We start from the raw sequence: 22,624 nt of genomic DNA, 5'->3' as shown, positions 1-22,624 counted from the left end.
CATTTAATTTGAAAATCAGTAGTAGCTGACATACCAAATGGGTTTTTAGCAGTGATGGAATGAGATCCAGTTAACCAAGCTGATTCTCCTTCTTTGTTAACAGCTTTCACTCGGAACACATATTCGTGGTTCTCAATCAGCTTATCAGCATGAATATTAGTGCCAACTGATTCTCCTACAGGGACCCACCGTCCTGTTTCATCATCTTTCTTCTCAACTACATAATGAGTGACTTCAAAACCACCATCGTCCTTTGGAGGTTCCCACATTACTGTGCAGCTTTCTTTAGTAACGTCACCAACCATCAAGTTCTGAGGTGGAGAGGGGACATCTGAAAACAAAACAATTTTTATGTATATAGTAAGCCAATAATTTCATTTCTTTGGCTAATATCTGGTACCTCTTGCATGCTAAGCATACACTCTTATTGATTTAACCCCATAGTTACTGTTAGTAAGATTTATTTTTTAAACTTATGCTAACATATTCCCCACCTCTCAAAAACAAGGCCTGTCTATAAGCCTAATCTCAGAGTTGTTAGATGACCCCATGTTGGATGTCAATATTCCTATAGTGATCCAACATTTTCACCTCCTGAGCTCAAACACAGTACTTCTGCCTGTGAAGCAAGCACCTTATTCACTGAAGTAAAAGGTTAACCCCAAAGATATTAGTAAGGCACTTTTAACAATCGAAATTGTTGCACATTTGCAAGTACTAATGTACTACTTGTTTACATCATTCTCCTGAACCCCCAATGTTAGCAAAGAAATTGAACTATCATTAATGTTTTTCTTACAAGAAAGTAGCCATGATGTTATAAGAACTAGAACTTCTCAAACAAGTGCTTGAACGGTAAAAATATTTCATAAAAAAACACCAAAAAAGCAAGTGGCAGAAAGTTCTTAATGTCAACATTAAGCTGAGGTAGCTTCAATAGATAATTGCTGTGGCTGCTATGACTTAACCCACACACAGTATAAATAAGTAAATCAATAAACTAACTGTACATGTCAACAAAATAAGAAACCCATAAATAATATAAAAAAATATTATTAATGGGTGCTAATCATGTTCTATTATATTTTAGATATAATCTTCAGACTATAATAATAACCTAAAATATCATGTATTTTTCCAAGGAAGAATTTTAACAGATGACAAAGTATAAACATAAAATGTAAACTAAAAAAAAACAATTAATCAACTCAAGTGTAATCTCTTAAAATGTTTTTGTCCTGCATCTTTTCTTGTTGCAGTGTCCTTTTTTTACCTTGATATAAATAAGATATTTTATTCATTATTTGCCGTTAATTTACTGTTAAGTTAGGCTATTCTTCACCTATAAAAAAATGTTTTGAATAAAGAATTCACTATTAAAGCCAACATTCTAAATATATTTCTTTTTAGTTTGGTATGAGAACTTCTTTTACCTAACTGAATGTGCAAATGGCTGGTCCATTGGACATATCCCTCACCAGTGAAGTTATGCTGTGTATCTTCATGATATGTGGCATGCTTTTAGTAAACAGTAAAAATCTGTTGTAGTCAAAAAATCAGATGAGTTAATAAATTATTTGTGTAAATGATATGTCTGTGGATTTCTGAAGTCAGTCTGATTCAGACTCTGACAAGTCAAAGTGCAAGGTGATGTTAATGTGGTGAATGAAAATACCTTTTCCATCATACAGTTTTGCTTATTACATTTGTATAACCTCTACAATTTCTTAAATGTATAATGTTTTCAATATTCTTGTATACTGTATTTGGTATGAGTTCTTCTCTAACGTGAACTGTTGCAAAAATTAGCAATGTAGGGCAAAATGAAAAGTTATTACCCTGGCATCAAATTTATAACGTGATATTGAGTGGCACTCTGTACAAAGTTGTAGCATAGGCATTTCCACTCCCATCCCTGAACATAGTGTTATGACATTGTGCAAGTAGAAAACAAAGTTACTATACATTTATTTACATTATTTGTTATAGGTAACATGGAGAATTGGAATATATATAAAGTACATATTTTGTTGTTCTCTCTTACACACAGTTTATATAAGTTAGGTACTTTCATATAAGCAATAATACTACTAGTATTAAAAATTTTATTGAGCAATAAGAAAACTGTTAACAGAATAAAATATTAGGCACTGACTAACTCAATAGAAAGGACTTAATTTTTATTTATTTTTTATTATTATTTAGATAAAATAAATATATTATTTTAGCTCAAATGCATACTTACCTAATACAGTAATGTTAACTTTAGCACTATCAGTTCCATTGACATTAGTTGCTGTTAGAGTTAGAGATCCAGTGTCACCACGTTCAGCATTTTTAACACTCAGATGAGTTTTGTAGTCCTCATGCTTTATTGTCCATCTTGACTTAACATCTACAGGTTTGCCATCCAGATTCCACTTCTTGGTTGGAGGTGGCTCTCCTTGAACTGGTACACTGAACTCAAAGTTCTTGCCTGCTTTAATTCTGACATTATACATAGCACTGCGTTCAATCAATGGTGGTACTAAAAACAGAAAATGAAGTGACATTACAAAAAGAGTTATGTATTTAAACTGTTACAAATTAGGAAACTATTTTGATTTGTTTGCACATTTTCGTGAATATTTATATAAAGTGATCACTAAATTACATAAATTCATTATGGAATATGGTACAGTCAGTCTACATAATTTCTAAAAATAGATATTCATTTACATCCAGTAAACAGTATAACTATTATAGCTACATGCAATAGTGCATCCACAAATATTCTTCATTATTATAATGTTATAAACATAATACACCAGCAGTTCTTTAAACACTAAATGAATAGAGAAACAAAAATATACCATTCAACAGTACTTATGAAAAACATTTTATAATTAGACAACTTTAAATATTTTGAGCATATAGAAACTAAAACCATCACAAAGAGTTAAAGCAATGTGTGTTAAGTTTATTTATGCAACTATCTGCTATAACACATTATAAAATATTGAAAAAAATTTAACAATGTTTTTACTAAATTATTACAATTTATACTACAAAACTATAGTTCATCATCACCAGTCGTTTACAAAAACCATTCCTTACAGTTTTTAGGTCTTGCAATGTGTGGTGCTGTGCCATCACTTGGCTCTCCTGGTCCCCCTTTATTAATGGCACGAACTCTGAATTCATACTGGTTGCCTTCAATAAGATCTGGAACTTCAGCTGTAGTACTATCTCCTGGTACCTCTAGCACAGGGCTCCATTCAGGACTAACAAAGATATATGTCTGGAGAGTTAAATACTTCATACAATGTAGAGAGTAAAATACCTCTCTCAGCTCTAGAGAGTTAAATACTTCATACAATGTAGAGAGTAAAATACCTCTCTCAGCTCTAGAGAGTTAAATACTTCATACAATGTAGAGAGTAAAATACCTCTCTCAGCTCTAGAGAGTTAAATACTTCATACAATGTAGAGAGTAAAATACCTCTCTCAGCTCTAGAGAGTTAAATAATTTACACAACCTGAAGGGTTAAATACTTCACACAGAAACTAAATTTATCATGTATTTTTTTTTGTTTGTTTTACTACATACAGATATTTGTTATTTTAGTCGTTGTTAAAAACTCAATTTTATTTTATGCTTATTAGAATACCTAAACTTTCCAAAACTAAAAATACTTTTCATAAAATGTTAAGGTATTCAAAAAATGTTCCAACTTGACATCTTAAGCTACCACTGCCTAATTGAACTTAACATTCTTTTCCACTGCATACTTAACAAGAGAAATGAAATCCTATGTAATCAGCATTTTCTTGAAACCATCTTTGCTCTCTCTGATATGAAACAATCTCAATCCTAGATAACCAACAGTGATTTAACTTAATCTTCTTCTCTAGAACCTATCAAAGTACCTTAAATCATAGGCTACTCATTCCTTGAAATTATTATCTTTACTATATATTTGACAATATAGAAGACTGAATCTTAGGCTGTAAGTGCTTCTTTTTGATTGTATATTAAACAATAGAAATTGAAATAATAAGCTAGTCTTTTTCTTACTTGAACTTATCCTTCTTTTCTATAACATATCCAACAATAGGAGTTCCACCATCAGATTCTGGAGGACTCCATTTCAGTTTTACAAAGTCTTTGTCAAAGTCATCAATTTCAGGTGTTCCTGGTTTGCCAGGCTGATCTATTTATGTGAAATACAAAAATAACTAGTTACCGTAACTTAACAGAATACATTCTTAAACCTTTATTGAATTTGCTTGATGTAGTGTTATATTCCATTAGCTCAAACTTTAAATAATGTTAAACACTTTAAAAAAATTTGGTAAAAACCATAAAAATTGATAATCTTCTGATTTTCATTTTGAGATCTTTAAAAAAATATCTTCCTCCCGAGTTTCCATAAATATGCTGAAAAATCCACAAAAGTGAATATCTAGCATCTAAACTAAAATACCGTAATGTTGTGAGAAATTTTAGGATGCTCCAGCCTCCTTCTAAAAATTATTCTATTAAAGACAAACTGCAAAAATATTTTTTTTACAAGTGCAAAAGATTAGTATCTTAGACCTTTTCACAATAAAATATAAAACCAGAAAATATATTTATTTTAATTTGTTTACAAATCTTTATCTCATATTAAAGCAATGTACTACAATAACCCAGCAAATGGGCCCTTGACAATTATAAAAACACATCAATTGGATTCTAGTTTACTAACAGCAACTCTTCAAATGAATTCTTGGCCACTATTATCTAAACTCAGTAAATGGATTTTTGGCCACTAAAGCAGCTAAATATATATATTATCAGTAATACTACAAAAACTCACCAAATGGATTCTTGGCTACAATGGATTTATCTGCTACTAGAGGATCAGACTCTCCTTGTCTATTTGCAGCCTTCACACGAAACTTGTATGTTTTTCCTGGTTGAAGTCCTTGAACCTGTGAAGAAGATTTATACATGAATTAGAGTTCAAAAGTTAGGAATACATAAAAATTTACAATAAGAATCAGTTGATGAAATAAAAGATATTTTAATTTAGCCAAAAACTATTAATCACAACATTATAATTCTAAGTCCCTTGCTTTGAGGTACTGTGCAAATTATAAGTCTTTAAAGTTATTTATGGACTGTTGGTATATGTTCCACTAAATCTCTTTAGAAGACACAACTCAATAAGCAATGCTTGGGGAAAAATATAAAAAAGTAAGAATAATCATGTTAAATTTACTCAGTATCATCAAAATGAATTTCTTTTGAATTAATACCATACCACTATTATTTCTCATATTTCATTATATTTTAGCATATTTCATTTATATTTTCATTATATTATAACAATTAAGCTTTTGCCAAACATATGCTGACTTTTAAAATCTAAGACATATGAGAAGTCACAGTTTACCAACTAACCTCTGTCTCAGTCTCGGCACCAATAGTTTCACATGCTGGAGTCCAAATTCCAGTTTGAGGATCCATTTTCTCAATGATATAATGATCTATTGGAGCACCACCATCATCAGAAGGTGGTTTCCATTTCAGTTTACAGCCTTCAGCATGGACATCTTCAATTTTCAATGGACCACCAGGTGGTGCTGGTTTATCTGCATGTGCATAATCAGAAATTTACAAATGTTGAATTTATTACAGAAGTTATGGACTGAACATTCACTTAAACATACATAAGCTATGTGTATTAAAACATCTGTCCTTGAATTGCAAAAAATAGTATTCTTTTTTTTTTTCTAAATATCAAAACTTAGTGATATCAAGATTTACATCTGTACTTTAAGAGAAATTTATGAATCCCCATAAAGGAAAAAGGTATTAAAGCAGTTTTAAAAGAATATCTTATTTTAAAGTAATTTTGTATTGATGTATAAATTTAAGCATACAAGTATCAAGTAAATATACAGATGCAATATTTGAGGAGAAACAACAAGAATTTCAGGTATTATCTACACATTCTGTACATGAAATATCAAGAAAATATTTAGTTAACAAAATTATGTTGTTAAAATTTTAACACAGAATCAGTAAAATTTAAATTTAAAAAGCTGGTGTGAAAAGGAAGAGAAAATATAAAATAGATTCCTACTAAACAGTTTTAATGGCACTTAAGGACTAATATATAGATACTAGAAGTAGCAAAACATTCCAAAACTCTACCAAGTATAAAGACATCCACTTCAGCTTCATCTTGACCATTTTCATTGACAGCAGTGATTGTATACACTCCATGATGTTCTCTTCGGGCATGACGAACAGTTAGTTTTGTGTTGTACTCCTCATTTACCAGTTTCACATGATCAGATGGTGTAATGATCTTGTCCTTCAGTTGCCAAGTAATAGTTGGTGGAGGTTCACCAATTACATCAACATCAAAGTGGAAAGACTGACCTGCCTTGATACGAACCTTCTGCAAGTTTCGACGATCAATCTTAGGTGCCACTGAAGGAAAAACACAATATTATGGAAGCAAAACAAATCAAAATAAGAACATTCACCTGAAATATTTACTACTTTTTTAATGGGAAGAATAAGCACATTATTTCAGTAATTGCTGTGTAAGATTTACAAATAATTATATTTGAATTTTTGTTTCAAGTTCTGGAATAATTTGCATGACTAATTCTGAATATATATTCCATAACAGCATACTGATAAAATGAAAGGAAGATAATCCTTATACTCAACAAATAAAACATAAGAATACATATTAGAGATATCAATAAATGACTTAATTATTCAATTCAAAAACATGGAAGTTTCAATCTTATCCAAAAAGAAAATATTATAAAATACTGGATCCAATTTAATTCGTGGTGTTATCAAGTTAAAATGATAACAAAGAATAGTAATCTATGTGCTAACAAAATGTTATATCAACAGCAGAAGACACTCACAATGTCTTGGTTTGGTCACAACTGGCAGAGTGGCTTCACTTGGTTCACCAGGGCCAGCTTTGTTGATAGCTCTTACTCGGAACTCATAGGGTTGACGTTCGGCTAGGTTAGGGATAGTGGCTGCAGTCTTGTCTGCAGGCACCTCCACAGCTTTCTCCCAATCCCCATACTTGCCTTTCTTCTCAATGACATACCCAGTAACAGGAGAGCCTCCATCATTTTCAGGAGGAGTCCACTGAATATCAACATGATCTTTGTCCCAGTCAACAACTTCAGGTGTCCCTGGTTTACCAGGCTCATCTATGTGATGCCAAAAGATTAATCATATATTTAAACCTTAATAACAGATATCAAATATAGGAACTTATTTATCTTACTTAAGGCTAAGGATACACAGTTTGAAATACACTATTAATGCTCACATTACTTAACTTTAACACTGAATAAATAAAACAAGTATGTAAAGAGAAAAGCTTAAAGAAATATTATTGATACATATTTAAGTATATGTAGGACAATACACAGGACAGAAAGGCAAGAGAGTCTAAGCATATTTATGATTTGAGCATAGTTCTTCAGTACTTGAAGTACATTATTAATGAATTCCTTTAAGTGTAAAACAATCCTTTAAGTCATTTCAGGTGTTTAATAAAATCCTATCTTACAATGTTCTCTTTAAACTTTATATTTATGAAATACACAATTCCATTAATATTATTTAGGTGGTGACTACAGAGAACTTTAATATTATATATATATGTATTTTTTCTCTTCACCAAAGGGATTCTTTGCAGTGATAGCTTCATCAGTTTCAAGTGGTTCAGACTCCCCTTCTTTATTCAGTGCTCGCACTCTGAACTTGTAATCTTTGCCTGGAGTCAGACCTGTCACATCCATTCCTATAAAAGAATAAGCACATTAAGTTAATTTGTAATATTTTCCTGGAATTAATCCTATCATATTGATTCCAGTAGAAAGAGGAAACACATTAAACTAACCTGTGATCTTTATCTGGAGTAAGCCCTGTTGCATGCATTCCAGTAGAAAGAGAAATACATAATTAACTTGCAATATTTGCCTTGGATCAGAACTGTTACTGCCATACCTTTAAAAACACATTAAGCTTGTAGCTTAGTGTAGAAACTATTGCTTTCATTACAAGATTACTCCATATAAAGAATACAACATATATCTTTGGTGAACAATTTTCTCAAAAATGAATTCAAAAATAGAATTATTAAGAATTTTAAAATTTTAAGTCACACATTTTCAAAAGAATGCAAAGAAGGTAACTGATACCTACATTGAAATATAATTTTATGTTGTAAATAAATTCAGCCTGTTATAAAGCATCAGTTATGAAGTACTGTATCTTTAAGTTATAATTTTACCTGGCTCTTTTGTTTTTCCAACTGGAACCCAAATTCCAGTTTCAGGGTCCAATTTTTCAACTTCATATCCATCAAGAGGCATTCCACCATCATCTTTTGGCTTGTTCCATTTCAGCTTACAGCCATGCTTGTGAACATCAGAAACTTCAAGTGGACCTTCTGGAGCAGTAGGTTTGTCTTGAGAAAGAAAACACTTTTGTAAAAGTTGTAAATGTACCATGAATACCTTAAAGCTCCAGCTAATATATTAAAATGTCATGTTTCTAGGAGCAGCAGATGTAATGTTGTTTTTTATTAAGTACAAAATGCGTATGAATAACTTTCCAAGTGAAAAAAAAAACTGTTTCAAACTAAAGATAAAATTCAATATTGATGGTAGATTCTTAAAAGTGTTAAATAAAATTATATTCAAAAAATTTGAATCCATTTTTGAACAAAAAAAATCTAATCATTATTATCAAAGTGTTCAAAAAAATGTGTTCATATACAAATGCATAGTTTATCTTTTATAATACTTAAACTTTAAATATTTAACTGGAACTTAAAAATGTTAATAAAAGTATCAGCACATTTGTTAAGAAGCTTTTCTTACAATTTTTAAAGGTTGGCAGTTGAAAAGCACATATAATAATGTTTTTTTTATCTGTACCCCGAGAAACATCAATTACATTAACAGATTCAGTGATAAAAATTAAAACATGACTACTATTAAAGATGTATGAAGTTGATATTTTTTCTACAATGTATATCTTTACAAAACCTCAATTGTTTAGTCAATGAAAATACTTAAAATGAATATTATAAAACTAAACACTAAGAAATATAATGCATCAGGTTTCATATACCTAAAATTGTAACATTCACAGAAGCAGTGTCTTTTCCTGAGCTGTTGGAGGCAGTAATGACATACTTCCCACTATCTGACCGATTTGATTGTCTAACAATTAACTTGGTGTTATAGTCAACATTATCAATATTTCTGTGATCATTTGACAGTAGAACCTCCTCTTCAATAGTCCATGTTACTGTTGGTGGTGGTTCTCCAGAAATATTGACATCAAATTTCAAGCTTTGACCTGCCTTAATAGTCACATCCTTCAAAGTCTTTCGATCAATTGTAGGAGCCACTAGAAGATAAAAAGAAAATTTTTCAATTTATTATAAGTCCTGCTACTCAAAAAAATAATTTTAAAAATCACTGAATTTACAACAAGAAAAAGTATCTATGATAACATAAGAATAAAATGTAATTCATGCATAATTCAGAAATTATATGATTTAGTTAACACCTAATAGTTTTAATTTTTAAATTTAAGTGATACTTACAGAAACGAGGTTTAGCTATAAGAGGCTTTGAAGCCTGGCTTGGTTCACCAGGACCAGCCTTATTGACAGCGATCACTCGGAACTCATATTCCTTTCCTTCTTGGAGGAAAGGAGCTGTTCCTTTACACTTATCACCAGGAACTTCAGATGCTTTTTCCCATCGTGTACTTCCTTTCTCTTTCTTCTCAATAATATAATGAGTAATGGGAGCACCACCAGTTTTTTCAGGTGCAGTCCACTGCAAGTCCACATGGTCTCGATTCCAGTCTGTGGGCTCTGGTCGCCCAGGTGAATCTGGTGGGTCTGTCAGAATATTGAAAAACTATTGTTACTTAACCATTCAAATTATTCAATTCATTATTGATCAAATTTTCAAGCTAAAATAATGTAACTTTTAATTATAGTTGTCAAATGGATCAGAAGTAAACCTTTGGTAACTTTAATAACCAAGAAAGGTACATAAAATTAATATATACATGAAGATATATAGACTTGCTTCTAAGAAATTTCTCTTTATAGTTTTAAATATATAATCTCACCATATGGATCCTTGGCTATTACAGGAGCTAGAGTTTCCAGAGGTTCGGAATCTCCTTCTTTGTTTACTGCTTTCACACGGAATTGGTAAGCTCTGTTTGGAGACAGGTCTGTCACTTCCACCTCAGGCAAATGGCTCTTTCCCACAGGTATCCAGGAACCAGTGTCAGGATCCAATTTTTCAATCAAGTAATGATCAATGGGCTCTCCTCCATCATCTTTGGGTTTGTTCCATTTGAGCTTACAGCCTTTCTTGTGTACATCTAAAGCTTCTAAAGGACCTTCTGGTTTGGCAGGCTTAGCTAAAAACATGAATAAATCACTATTTTTAACTTTTGAAACATCAAAATCTGCAAGTTAATGCACAGAAAACATAAACAGTTTCCATTAGATAATAAAAAAATTGCAATTGCAATTTTTAAGAGCTCAATAATAATGATAAAACGAATAAAAGTAGCTGTAGGACAGCAATGAATTTAATTAAGTACAGATGGTATAACAAGGGTCTTAAAATAAATAAATATTGAAATATATCAGTAAATAATTCTTTCAACAGGTTGTGTTATTTAAGTAGAATGACGAAGAGTTACAACATACTTACACAATACAATGACTTCCACCTCAGCATCATCTTGTCCATGTTGGTTGACTGCAATAATGTGATAGATTCCATTATCTTTTCGCTCAGCCTTGGTACAGATGAGTCTGGAGTTGTAAGGTACATTCTCAATGGATAATGTTGTCCTTTCAACCACTGGTCTATCTTTTATCTTCCAGGAGACATCTGGAGGAGGTTCTCCAATAATTTTCACATCAAAGTCAAATTCCTGTCCAGCCTTCAGCTTCTTTGGTCTCAATGTCCTGCGATCAATTTTGGGAGCCACTGCAATAAAAATGACTTAAAATTTCAAACAAAACCAAAAACACTGATACAATTGGCAGTCCAACACACAGCAAGTATCACTTTCTTAGTTATATCTGCTAGCTATAAGTATATCTTTATAAGAACAAAAAACATATAATCACCTAGAAGATTTTAATTAAAAGAAATGTATCAACATGTGAAGTTAAATACTCTTTCAACATAGCTACAGAAACAGGGAAGATGTCACTCTCTTGTATTTTCAGTTGTGATAATCTAATTTTTGCATCTTCTGATAGTAGTATTGAACCCAGGACATCTCACACACCAGACAAGTGGTCTTACCCATTGAGCTAAATGGCTAATTCACTGGTAAACATTAATAAATCAACTTTTTAACAAATTAGATGACCACATTTTCCCCCTCTCAACAAAAAAGGCCCATCCTTTGTCTTTATTTCAGTGACATAGGATGACCATTAGTCGGGAAACATTTTCTGAGGTAATTCAATTTTTGTATTATCCATAAACATGGAACCTCTTAAGGACAAATTAGTGCTCCTCCAATTGAACTGAAGCATCAACACACAAGCTATCACTAATAAGGCATTTTGTTTTTTTACATTCAAACTACCATATAGTATAAGTAGGTACGATATAATAAGGCTTATAAAGCTAATACATTTTTATAACTTTTTAGTAAAGTGATCATTACTCTATTGGCTTTAATGTTTTACACAACAGGCTATCTGTGCTCTGCCCACCACAGATATCGAAACCCAGTTTCTAGCATTGTAAGTCTGCAGAAAATTGACTGGTAAGACAGGAGATTTAGAAGATCATAGAAGATAAGAAAGTTAGTCAAACAGGAAATTAGGACATCAAAAAAGATGTATGAAAAAAGGTTGGCTGAAACTGTAAAAATTAACAGTAAGGATTTCTTTAAACACATTAAGGGTAAAAAAAATGTTAGGATGGAGGTAGGGCCCTTGAGGGATGATAAAAGAAAGCTTGTATCTGATGATTATGAGATGGCTGCTTTTTCTTCAGTTTTAACGAATGAAGATTTAAGCAATATTTTTCATCTTGAACAACTGACAGATGGAAGAAGGTCGAACAATTTAATTGTATTAATTCTGAGTTTGTTAAGAAAAAATCTGGAAGTTTAAAGAATGATAAGACTCTTGGGCCAGATAATACTTCCCTAAGGGTTTTGAAGGAGGTTAAGTATTGAATGTGTGAGCCACTTGCTACTATTTTTCGTAAATTCTTGAATAATGCCAGAGAATTGTAAGTTGGCTATATGTTATTCCTCTTTTCAAGGGAGGTGATAAAAATTGTCCCAGTAATAATAGGCCTATTAGTCTTACTTCAGTTGTTGAAAAAGTTTTGGAAAATCTGATAAAAGATGTTTTGCAAAGTCATTTAACAAAGTTTAAAATTTTAATGGCTAGTCAACATGGTTTCACTAAGGGAAACTTTTTTACATTCTTTGAAAAGGTTACTGCTTATGTAGATGAGGGCAATGGTATAGATTTAATGCATATGGATTTTCAGAAAGCATTTGACAGGGTGCCACATAAAAGGCTTGTTTAAAAAAATTATCTTTCTAGATGTAGAGGATAAGTTAATTAATTGGATAAAAGAGTGACTGGATAGAAGAAAGCAGAGGATTGTTAGAAATGGAGTTCAGTGAAACTGGATTAATGTCACAAGTGAGGTACCTCAGGGCTTGTTTCATAGGGACTATAATATCTTAGCCCTATTTCTGTGTTATGTCCTCCTGAAGTGGGGTAATACTTATCACATCAAGGAGTGGTAGATATTTGTTCAAGTCAACATAAAATGGAATATTATCTCCCTTAAATATGTTTAATTGGAATGATTGTTGACATAAGTGATGCAAGAATTGCATGATAGTGCATTAGAAGTCCAGTCTGATATAAAAGTGGGGGTATCTACATGATCCTGTTTCTTATTCTGTCCACGTTTTTTTAAAAACTCTATACTACAGCAGCCAGAAACTACTCAGCAAATTAGTAGCTAAGCAGTCAGTTAATTACATGAAAATTGTGTTGCATAAATGAAGATTTTATTCACTTGCATACTGGTGTTTTATGTTTCTTTCATTGTCTGCACTGGATATTATTTTCTGTATAACATTTGTGGAACTTGCATTGTATATGAATCTTCTATACTTTTCTGTCAAATATCCTTTACTTGAATACTATAACAGTAACATAAAATATAAAGAACGAGAGAGAGAGAGGAGGGGTATTGTAATATTATAAATTATTTCTTTTTTTTCTCTGATTATTTTTCTAAGCATGAAACAAAAACTGTAATAAAACCATGCTTACATTTTCTGGGTTTTGCTGTAACAGGTTTAGTAGCATCACTAGGTTCACCTGGTCCAGCAGCATTTACAGCTCTTACTCGGAACTGATATGTCTCTCCTTCTACAAGATCTGGAACTCGACCCTCACAGGAATCTCCATCAACATGAGCTACTCTTGACCATTCTTTTTCACCTTTACCCTTTCTCTCAATAATATAGCCTGTGATTGGTGCCCCACCATCCTTCGTGGGAGGTTTCCACTTCAAATCCACATGATTTTTGTCCCAGTCTTTTACCACTACATTTCCAGGTTTATCTGGCTTATCTAGTTTAAAAAACAACACAGTATTATCAAATGAAGCAATCCTAGAATACTATAATAATAATAATAAGAAGAAGAATTGGCTATAAAAAAATAGGAGATATTGTAGCAAAACTTAGTTTCACAGTTCAAAAAAATAGTAAAAATACTATTAGAAGACAAAGACTATCTGGAAAGTTTACATTTCTTATATGATAAAGCAACAGTTATTCCTGACAGAATTTCTAACCAATAAAAAGCAAAGTTTGAAAAAACAGCATTCATAATTAATTCATTGTTTATACAGATTCAATACATACACCTTTTCTATTAATTTATTGTATTAAGCCAAAGATAAACAATTAGCTGGCAGCTAGGAGGCCAAATCTGGCTGAAAATACAAATTAACACTGTTAGGCATCTACCCTTTAAGTACAGGTACTAGTAACATTCAACCAAATGTTTCATTGCAGCACCACATTGAAATGTGTATAAAAACAACTTATTTTTAAATGTATTTCAACACTAGTAGAGTTAAGTATATTAATGATTTATAAGAAAATGGTAATTAATTTGGTACTTACAGGTTTCTTACACTTACAACCTGTAATATACATATTTACATTTTTGTTACTTTGTGAAAGGTTCTCAAGTTTAGGTTTTATATTGCCAAGATAGAATACCTCATTTTGATGCAAATCATGTGCATCCCATTGAAATAAATGTATTGCTCATCAAAGTTTTATAGATGATATTTTTACCCTCCATAACTCATAAGTTGACTACTTCCTGTATTAACTACCACCAAATTATGATCAAAAATTATCCATGAAATAGTATTAATGAGCTAACTTAATTAAACATTCCTTACCTTCTACATTAACAAAGATAGTTCTAAACATTGTTTAAAATGGGTTTAAATATTTCAAATAGATAAATAATCTAACCACTTACCATATGGATCTTTAGCAATTATTGGTTTTTCAGCTTCCAATGGGTCAGATTCTCCTTCAGGATTGACAGCTCGAACTCGGAACTTGTATTCCTCACCTATTAAGAAAAAAAGTTTTAGAAAAGAGAAAGACTGTTTTAAAAAATAAGCATGTGAGACAGAAAGAACTAAAAATTATTAAATAGTAAATTTTGTTTTTGTTTAAAAATGTTCAAACAAATTTGAGCTCTTACCTGAAAAACAGGATTGGTCTGTTACTCTTATAGTAAAACCACATTTCCAAATATGAAGTACATTTTTGCACTGACTGGTCATGGACAAAAATTAAAATTTTGATAAAAGTACAAAAGAAGAAATGGCATAACTTACAATGTGTTAATTATTAAACATCTTTCGCTGTTTACCTTAAACTGTATTTTACAGTCAAAACAATGGTACAAAACATTAGGCAAAAGCCTTCATAACTACAAGAGTTACTATTTTCCTATACTGAAAATAGATATCCAATAGGTACTTATCTCCTCTCATATGTATAGTTGTTTTCATTCAGTGCTGTCTTCTATATGCAAAAATGTTTTAATATGCCAGAAGCCTTGAACTCCCATGATCAACGTGGTTCAACTGTGTCTCGCATGCAAATCATCATGTAACAACCCTCCACCAATAGGAATACAACACACCCTTCTGACACATATGACTCCCTCTATTCGATTCTATCAAACCATCAACACAAGATTAGGCAGAGAAGAAAGCAATGGTTTTCAGTGGGGAAGAAGGGTGGGTTTAAGCAGAGGTAAGTACCTATTGAAAATCTATTTCCAGTTGTGGTAAAATAGTAACTTCTGATACAGTACATTACCTCTACACACACATGTATAGCTAGAATCCTATACTGAACAAGTGGAGGGACCAGTGCAAATGAAAAAATAAGCATCCTTTAAAATTGTCTAAAGAACACCCATGAGGTATGATCCCCATTGGGAGAGGAACACATGTGGGAGATCAAACCACTTCTGTACCAGTGTGGAAATAGGTGTTGCATACATGGGCAGAAAGTGGGAGGTGTAAAACCAAAAAGGTGGAGAAAAACAGTATAGTGACATCTTAATCTCATAGAAGAAAGACTGTAGAAGAACTATCAACAGATAAGAATGTGGAAAAAGCTAAAATGGATGTGCCCCAAGGTGTAGAGTGGCTAGGGCACAACTAATCATATGCTGCTGCTCAACTCTAGTCCAAAACCAAGTAGTTTCAAGAACAGAACCTCCACCCTGTGGTAGGAGGAGGGTCCACATCATATTCACCTCAAGATAAGTATAACAGAAGTGTATACTGTGCATACAAATCTACAAATCCACAAACAACCACACATCTGGGAACCCGACATCCGAATGAGCTGTGCCAATGTGGCAAGTTACATCAAACTCAATCAGACTGGCAACCCACTGCACAACATAAGTCTCAGAAAGTTAAAACACTTTGAGGTGCAGCATGAGAAGAAAAACTATTGCCCAGATCATCATTATATGGCAACTGCAGAGAAACTGGGTGCAACCTCAGCCTTTGAGACCCACTGAGGCAAATTGAGTTAGGAAGAGGAAACACAATGTACACATGTGTGAGGATTTATGTTGATTGGTCCAGCTCTAATCCAAAATCACTCACTAGGAACCAACATCCAGGTGATTGTAGGATGAGGGATTTCAATTGAATGGGTGAACTGCAATATGATGGATCTACTCCAAAGTAGCAGCATCCTCTGGATAGGACCACACAAAGGCTGGAGTGCAATAACAACCGCTGTGTTCCACAGTATGGAAGTGGATTGCATCTATAAAATATAAGTAACCTCACCCACTGGATAGAACCACACAGAAGCTGGGCACCACATCAATCCATGGGAGCCACTGCACAGAACACCACTGCCCTACTCTCTACTGAATGGAAGCGAACACATTCAGGAGGACTATTCCATTGTCCACCACCCCAGTGGCTTGGAACTGGAAAGTAACAAGGACTCCCATACTCCACTAGAAGAACAAGGGGGATAAAATGTGATGATGAGTCCAGAGGAATGCCAGTACAACAGGTAACCATGAAAACCCTATTTTGAAAAAGCTGACTGCTTCTGATCTATTCAATCAAAAAAAACAGCAGGGATGGGTAGCTATCCCCTTCTGCTTTACACATGTAATTCTATGGGTTAGTACAGTCTGGAACAGGAATATTAATGAAGCAAATATATCGTGAGGAAAATACCTACTAGTGTGCATTATAGGCCATGGTATACATTGTGGTCATATAGTGTGGATTTGAGATATAGGGAGCATACCTAGACAGGCAAGGCTCACCACTGAATGGGATCCAAATCCTAAATGGGACATGCCCCTGAAATGAAATAATATATATATATATATATATATAGAAAAGATCATTTCACCAGTCACAACTCCACCAAAGTTTGAAGGATGGCAACAGTCGAAAAGCAGTATCCTGACGAGGAAGATACAGCCACCCAATGAAGATAGTGTGAAATAAATGTATGAGGTGTAGGCCATGTGCCTGACTAAATAGTTTCCTCCAATTGATAATGGAGGTGAGACTCTAGGAAAAGGGAAGGTGCCCAGTCACAGAGTTCACACATTAATCCAAAGACTCTGGAAAATCTCCAAAAACAAACAGATGGAAAAAAAAAAGAAGCCATCTGGAAGTTACAAAGATAGCAAAATCCCAACAGCAACAAAACCGTATGTGAAGTGATAGAGTCAAAAACAACAATAGCGCCAATGAGGAGTAAGGAGGGAAAGTGTATCCCCTCAAAAAAAACCCTCACAGAATCTGTGGAGTGCCTCAGAAAGATGCATGTTGGACAAGTGCTGTAACAGAGCTGTAAAGGTAAGATGCTGGTGGGAAAAAGGAAGTGGGAGAAATGGATAAAATTATCAGGGACAGCACCCCACACAAGCAAAAGTGACTAACTGCTGTAAGTTGAGAAAATGTCAAAGCAGGAAGATCAGATGTCCATGGAGAATGAGGCATGATAACACCACCCCTCAACTGAGAAACTAAATGCTCAGTATAAACCCTGATGTCAGGGGAAGGAAGGAAAACAAGGGACTCTAATGATGGGTGTCATGTTAAAAAAAGAAACAATATCATGTGAAAACGAGGAAACAGAACACACCTGAGAAAGAATATCCAAAGAGGCAGAGATAGGCCTAGTAGATTTCGTAGGTGATGTAGGAGAAGGTACAGCATGGGTAGGAAGGAAGAAAAACCTGTTAAAATCCTCTTAGTCATGAACATGTTCAGAAAATGCAGGAGGAGCCCGAACATTGTTGGGAGAAAAAGGACACCTCATATAACAATCAATCTCCTGACAAAATCCTCAGTTGTGACCCCCCAAATATGAAGCTGGTAATGGCATTCAAAGTAATGGTAATAACATAAGCAGTTGTAAAACAAAAACTATGGAATTCATCTTAAACTGTAAATAAGTTGAAAATGAGAAGAAGAAAAAATCAATAAACAAAGGTAAGCTACCACAGCAAAATAATACTGACAAAAATAACTGTTGGAAATAAATAAATCAAGTAAATCACTACTTCACAAAAAAATGAAATGAACACACAAAGAGAGCACAAGTGAAAAATGTTGGCACTCAATCACTGCCTAATGAGAAGTGATAGTTTGGTAGAATCGATTAGAGGGAGTCACGTGCGTCAGGAGGATGTGTCCTTCTGGTGCAGGGTTGTCGCATGATGATATACATGTGAAATGCAGTTGAACCACATTGATCATAGGGAATCTGGGAGTTCAAGGTTTGTGGCATGCAAAAAACTTTTTGCATAAAAAGAGCAGCATTGAATGAGAACAGCTATACATGTGAGGGGAGGCAATGTACCGTATTGGAATATTCTTGTTTGTTCATTTCATCTCTGTAATCATGACAATTTCAATATATTTTTACTTTCATTATGGCTTCAGCAGGGAGAAAGTGATGACATTTGAAAAGCAAAAATAGCTCCAAATACTGCTGGGCTAGAAAAGGATAATCATTTTGGAATATGAAGCTTAATAAAGGTCCCAATAATAACACTGTAATAAATACATTTACAGCCAACCACAATATCTTCATAAGATCAATTATACTCCAGTTAGTAGCTTAACAAGCATTTCCTTTGTTTGTGGCAATTACAAAAGGATAAATGAATGATATCTATAACATTTAAATACTTACCACTAACATTTGCAAAGAGAAACATTCATTATAATGAAAATGACAAAATTCCTCAATCAATTAGCTTATGATACATTTACAAACCTGGTGTCAAATTGTTAACTTCCATTTCTGGTTTGGATGAGCGACCAATGGGCTGCCAAAGGCCACTTTCCTTGTCCAATTTCTCAACCAAGTAATGATCCAAAGGTTCTCCACCATCATCTTTTGGTGGATTCCATTTCAACTTGCAGCCCTCAGCATGAATATCTGAAATCTCTAGTGGGCCTTCTGGTGTGGAAGGTTTGTCTGTGTGTAAATAAAAGTAATCTATTGTCAGCAAAAATCCTTTTTAGTCATCATGAATCAAAATTATCTTAGAATTAGAGTACCATTAAGTACATTTAAAATGTAATCTAAAGTTAATTACCAGTATGATACACCATCTGCTTAAAATAAATCTATGAACTAGTAATTTCTTTGTAAGAACTCCAGTTTTAAGGATTAATAAGAAAAATATAGAGCTAAAACTAATTTCATGACATTTAAATTATATTTAGGATCAGTTAAAGCTGATGTTAAATATAAAGATTGGATGAAAAGTTCTTTGGACATAAAAAATATATGAGTGACAAAAATTATTAAACTTATTTCTTTAGTAATTATTTAAAGTAAATATTTATATTAGAAGAAGTTGTACATTTACAGTTCCAATTTTTCTTATCTGTTGTAATAATATTTTACTGAGATAGAAGACTATAGATAAGTATGAAAATATCCTGTATTATTTTCATCACTTAACAGACAAAATAAAACATTTGAAACTAAGTTCAAAGCTTAGATCTTATACCTGTTTATGAAATGTATTATCTTACCTGTGATAAATTAATGCAACAAAATTAAGATCTCTAATTTAACAAAATATTTTCAAATAATAATAAGTTTGATTAATGAAAGATACAACACCAAAAAAGAGCAAAATACTATAATATATACTTACCTAAAACTGTGATCTGCATGGTACCTTCATCTTTACCAGAAGTATTTTCAGCAGTCAGGCAATACACACCACTGTCCTTACGTACGCCATTACTGATGTTCAATTTGGCTTTGTATTTCTCAGAATCTATGGTTACATGTCCATCAGACGTTAGTGCGTGGCCATTATGTGACCATGTTTTCTTTGGTGGTGGTTCTCCAATGACTTTCACCTCAAATTTAACAGATTGTCCAGCATGTATGGTTAGATCTTTCATCTTCTCAATTTTAGGTGCCACTGGTGATTATAATTATAAGTAATTAAAAAAAAGAAACAAACATGAAATGACACACCCACCCACATATATACATATTTCTTAACTTCAGTGAGCAAAAAAGTTAATTTATATTGAAGAAGATATTTTAGCTTATATGGTGTTTAAATTCACAATATCTTTATTAAATAACATATGCATTAATATATATTTTGTATTTTCAACCTGAACAGCATCTAACTGTAGAAATGTGGGCTAAGTGACCAGGTTACATACCCCAAGATTCAGGCACAGCTATTCCTAAGTTTAAAACATAGAACTACTGACTAGGAGGAGGGAAACCATTCAGTAGCACCCACTAAGTTCAGCAGCATAAAATGGCTCAAAAGTTGGACCTTTTGATCTGCATCCCAGTACCCTAGCTAGGTCACACACAGGACTAGACACATTTCCAACAGCATACTGGATCAGTTAAAACAGTAAAGTATCCCAAATATTTCTAAAGCTGAGCGTAAAGAAAGTTCAGTGAAACAAATAAAGAGTCTATAAAAAAGAACTCATAATCTTAATTAGAATGTGCTTATTACCTTACCTGCTTATTACTTACATGCATACTAAAATTCATAAATAACAGTCCATTAATTAATTTTCTAATGTGCTCTGATCTGAAAACATGAAATGACACAATATTTCTTAGAAATCATACTTACAAAACCTAGGTTTTGCAATAATAGTTTCAGATGGATCACTTGGATTTCCTGGACCTGCTTTGTTTACAGCCCGAACTCTAAACTGGTACTCCATGTCCTCTATGAGGTCAGGTATTCTACCCTCACACTTATCACCAATAATCTCCACTCCCTTCTGCCACTTTGTGCTGTATTTATCTCTTTTCTCAATGATATAGCTGGTGATGGGTGAACCTCCATCCTTAGCTGGAGGATCCCAAGCAAGATCAACATGATGTCGGTCCCAGTTTTTGGCTGAAGGTTTACCAGGTTTGCCTGGTTCATCTAGATGATTAAGAAAAAAAAAACGGGTTAATATATATATATATTACAGTGCTCCTAAATAACACACTACTTCACAAAAAAAAGAACTTTCCTTAATAAATTGAATAATTTTGTGCTATTCACTGGAGCTGAGTGTTATAATTTTCCTAGACTGAAAATGTATTTCTAAACATACTTACCTCTGCTAATATCTAATTTGCAAAACTTTACGTTGGCCCTCACATGCCCTCTATGCAGGTATATAAGCACTGTATGCAAACAATAAAATCACTTTTTCGAGACTTACCTCTATCTGGTCACTAACACCAGCTCTTAGTGGGGAGGAAGGGAGGGAGAATGTCAGCGGAGGTAAGTATGTTTGGAAGTACATTTTCATTTTAGGAAAATGATAACTTCCAAAACATACATACCTCTGCTTACACTAGAAGCTAGTATTCCACAGGTGGAGGGGTCGGTGAGGTCAGAGATCATACAGAAAGCATCTCCAGAGTACAAATATGTACAACAAGAAATGGTATCAGAGTTGAGAACACAGCACTACATCCTGAACAGATATGCTCTTCACCTCTAACTACAGAAAATTTAAAAGGGTGGAATATAATACAAGTATGATAGTCCAGCCCCGACCAAATAGCCGAGGTTCTACAACTCGGGTTGGATTTAAGAGGTCATGGTACCCATATCCCACGTTGGTAGCCAGGGCAATTAGACTACAGATATATATATCTTTGTGAGAAAATCCCTACCAGTAACCACAGAAATGATGCATTTTGAACCACTGGATTTATGAAAGAAAGAAAGCGTCATCAAAGTGGACAAACCTTCTGATCAGCTTGAAGAGTCCAAATGGCAGCATCCCAGGTCTAGATTGACAAGATCATATGCCATACTCCACCAAAGTCCAGAACTCATCCAGTCTGGATTTACAAACAGTTGTCTTTACTCCCCCCCCATGTGGACAAGGAGAAGTCTGCTTACCCATGGAATTATGGAGAGGATGTGGAACACTGTCCCACCAAGGGCCAAAGATGGGATTTACAAGGAGATAGTGGACCCCCTGCACGAACAACATAAGACCTGACAGTGTTCATAAGAGGGTCCAAGCACCCCCACCGGATAGCTAAGCTTCAAATCTGGACTGGTTTTATGAGTAGGCTCCCGTGGAGGTTGGTCCTGCTCCTACCAACATTTGGAAACTTCCAGGGACCCAGGTAGGAGGGCCTCCAACTTTGTCCTCTTCTCCGAGAGTGGAGAAAACTCAACACTCGAAAGAAAATCCTCTGTCCTCCACCCCAGCAACAGGGAACTGGGTGTGGTAAGGACTCCCGAGCTCCATTAGTAGAAGTAAGGGGGGACATAAGCATTGGGGAGTCCTGAGGAACAGGCCTCCGAAGACAGTGCAACAGGTGAACCATGTTCCCTAATTTTTAAAAGCAAATTGATCTTGACTGATTCAGCTCTAAGATCAGCAGGGACTGGCAAAATCCCCTATAGCTTTACTCGTGATAGTC

At 33.7% G+C, this 22,624-nt stretch overlaps 1 protein-coding gene across 1 annotated transcript in view; it reads right to left on the bottom strand.

Annotated features, from left to right (window-relative positions):
* LOC106460832 (twitchin-like) overlaps positions 1 to 22,624 on the bottom strand; it is a 248,186-nt gene that overhangs the window by 74,059 nt on the left and 151,503 nt on the right. Inside the window, exons 59-77 of the mRNA XM_022387633.1 lie at positions 20,811 to 21,113; positions 19,848 to 20,123; positions 18,953 to 19,156; positions 14,631 to 14,726; positions 13,398 to 13,700; positions 10,777 to 11,058; positions 10,178 to 10,477; positions 9,639 to 9,941; positions 9,158 to 9,439; positions 8,313 to 8,489; positions 7,698 to 7,820; positions 6,922 to 7,221; positions 6,185 to 6,466; positions 5,429 to 5,619; positions 4,842 to 4,956; positions 4,058 to 4,193; positions 3,097 to 3,263; positions 2,246 to 2,527; positions 35 to 331 (exon numbers count right to left, since the gene is read on the bottom strand). Coding sequence (XP_022243341.1) covers positions 35 to 331; positions 2,246 to 2,527; positions 3,097 to 3,263; positions 4,058 to 4,193; positions 4,842 to 4,956; positions 5,429 to 5,619; positions 6,185 to 6,466; positions 6,922 to 7,221; positions 7,698 to 7,820; positions 8,313 to 8,489; positions 9,158 to 9,439; positions 9,639 to 9,941; positions 10,178 to 10,477; positions 10,777 to 11,058; positions 13,398 to 13,700; positions 14,631 to 14,726; positions 18,953 to 19,156; positions 19,848 to 20,123; positions 20,811 to 21,113 — 4,419 coding nt within the window. The remainder of the gene's footprint in view (positions 1 to 34; positions 332 to 2,245; positions 2,528 to 3,096; positions 3,264 to 4,057; positions 4,194 to 4,841; positions 4,957 to 5,428; positions 5,620 to 6,184; positions 6,467 to 6,921; positions 7,222 to 7,697; positions 7,821 to 8,312; positions 8,490 to 9,157; positions 9,440 to 9,638; positions 9,942 to 10,177; positions 10,478 to 10,776; positions 11,059 to 13,397; positions 13,701 to 14,630; positions 14,727 to 18,952; positions 19,157 to 19,847; positions 20,124 to 20,810; positions 21,114 to 22,624) is intronic.

Source organism: Limulus polyphemus, unplaced genomic scaffold, assembly GCF_000517525.1.
Source record: "Limulus polyphemus unplaced genomic scaffold, Limulus_polyphemus-2.1.2 Scaffold845, whole genome shotgun sequence".
NCBI classification, from domain to species: Eukaryota; Metazoa; Arthropoda; class Merostomata; order Xiphosura; family Limulidae; genus Limulus; species Limulus polyphemus.
The sequence above is the reverse complement of the archived record's forward strand: the minus strand, read 5'-3'. Positions and strand labels throughout refer to the sequence as shown.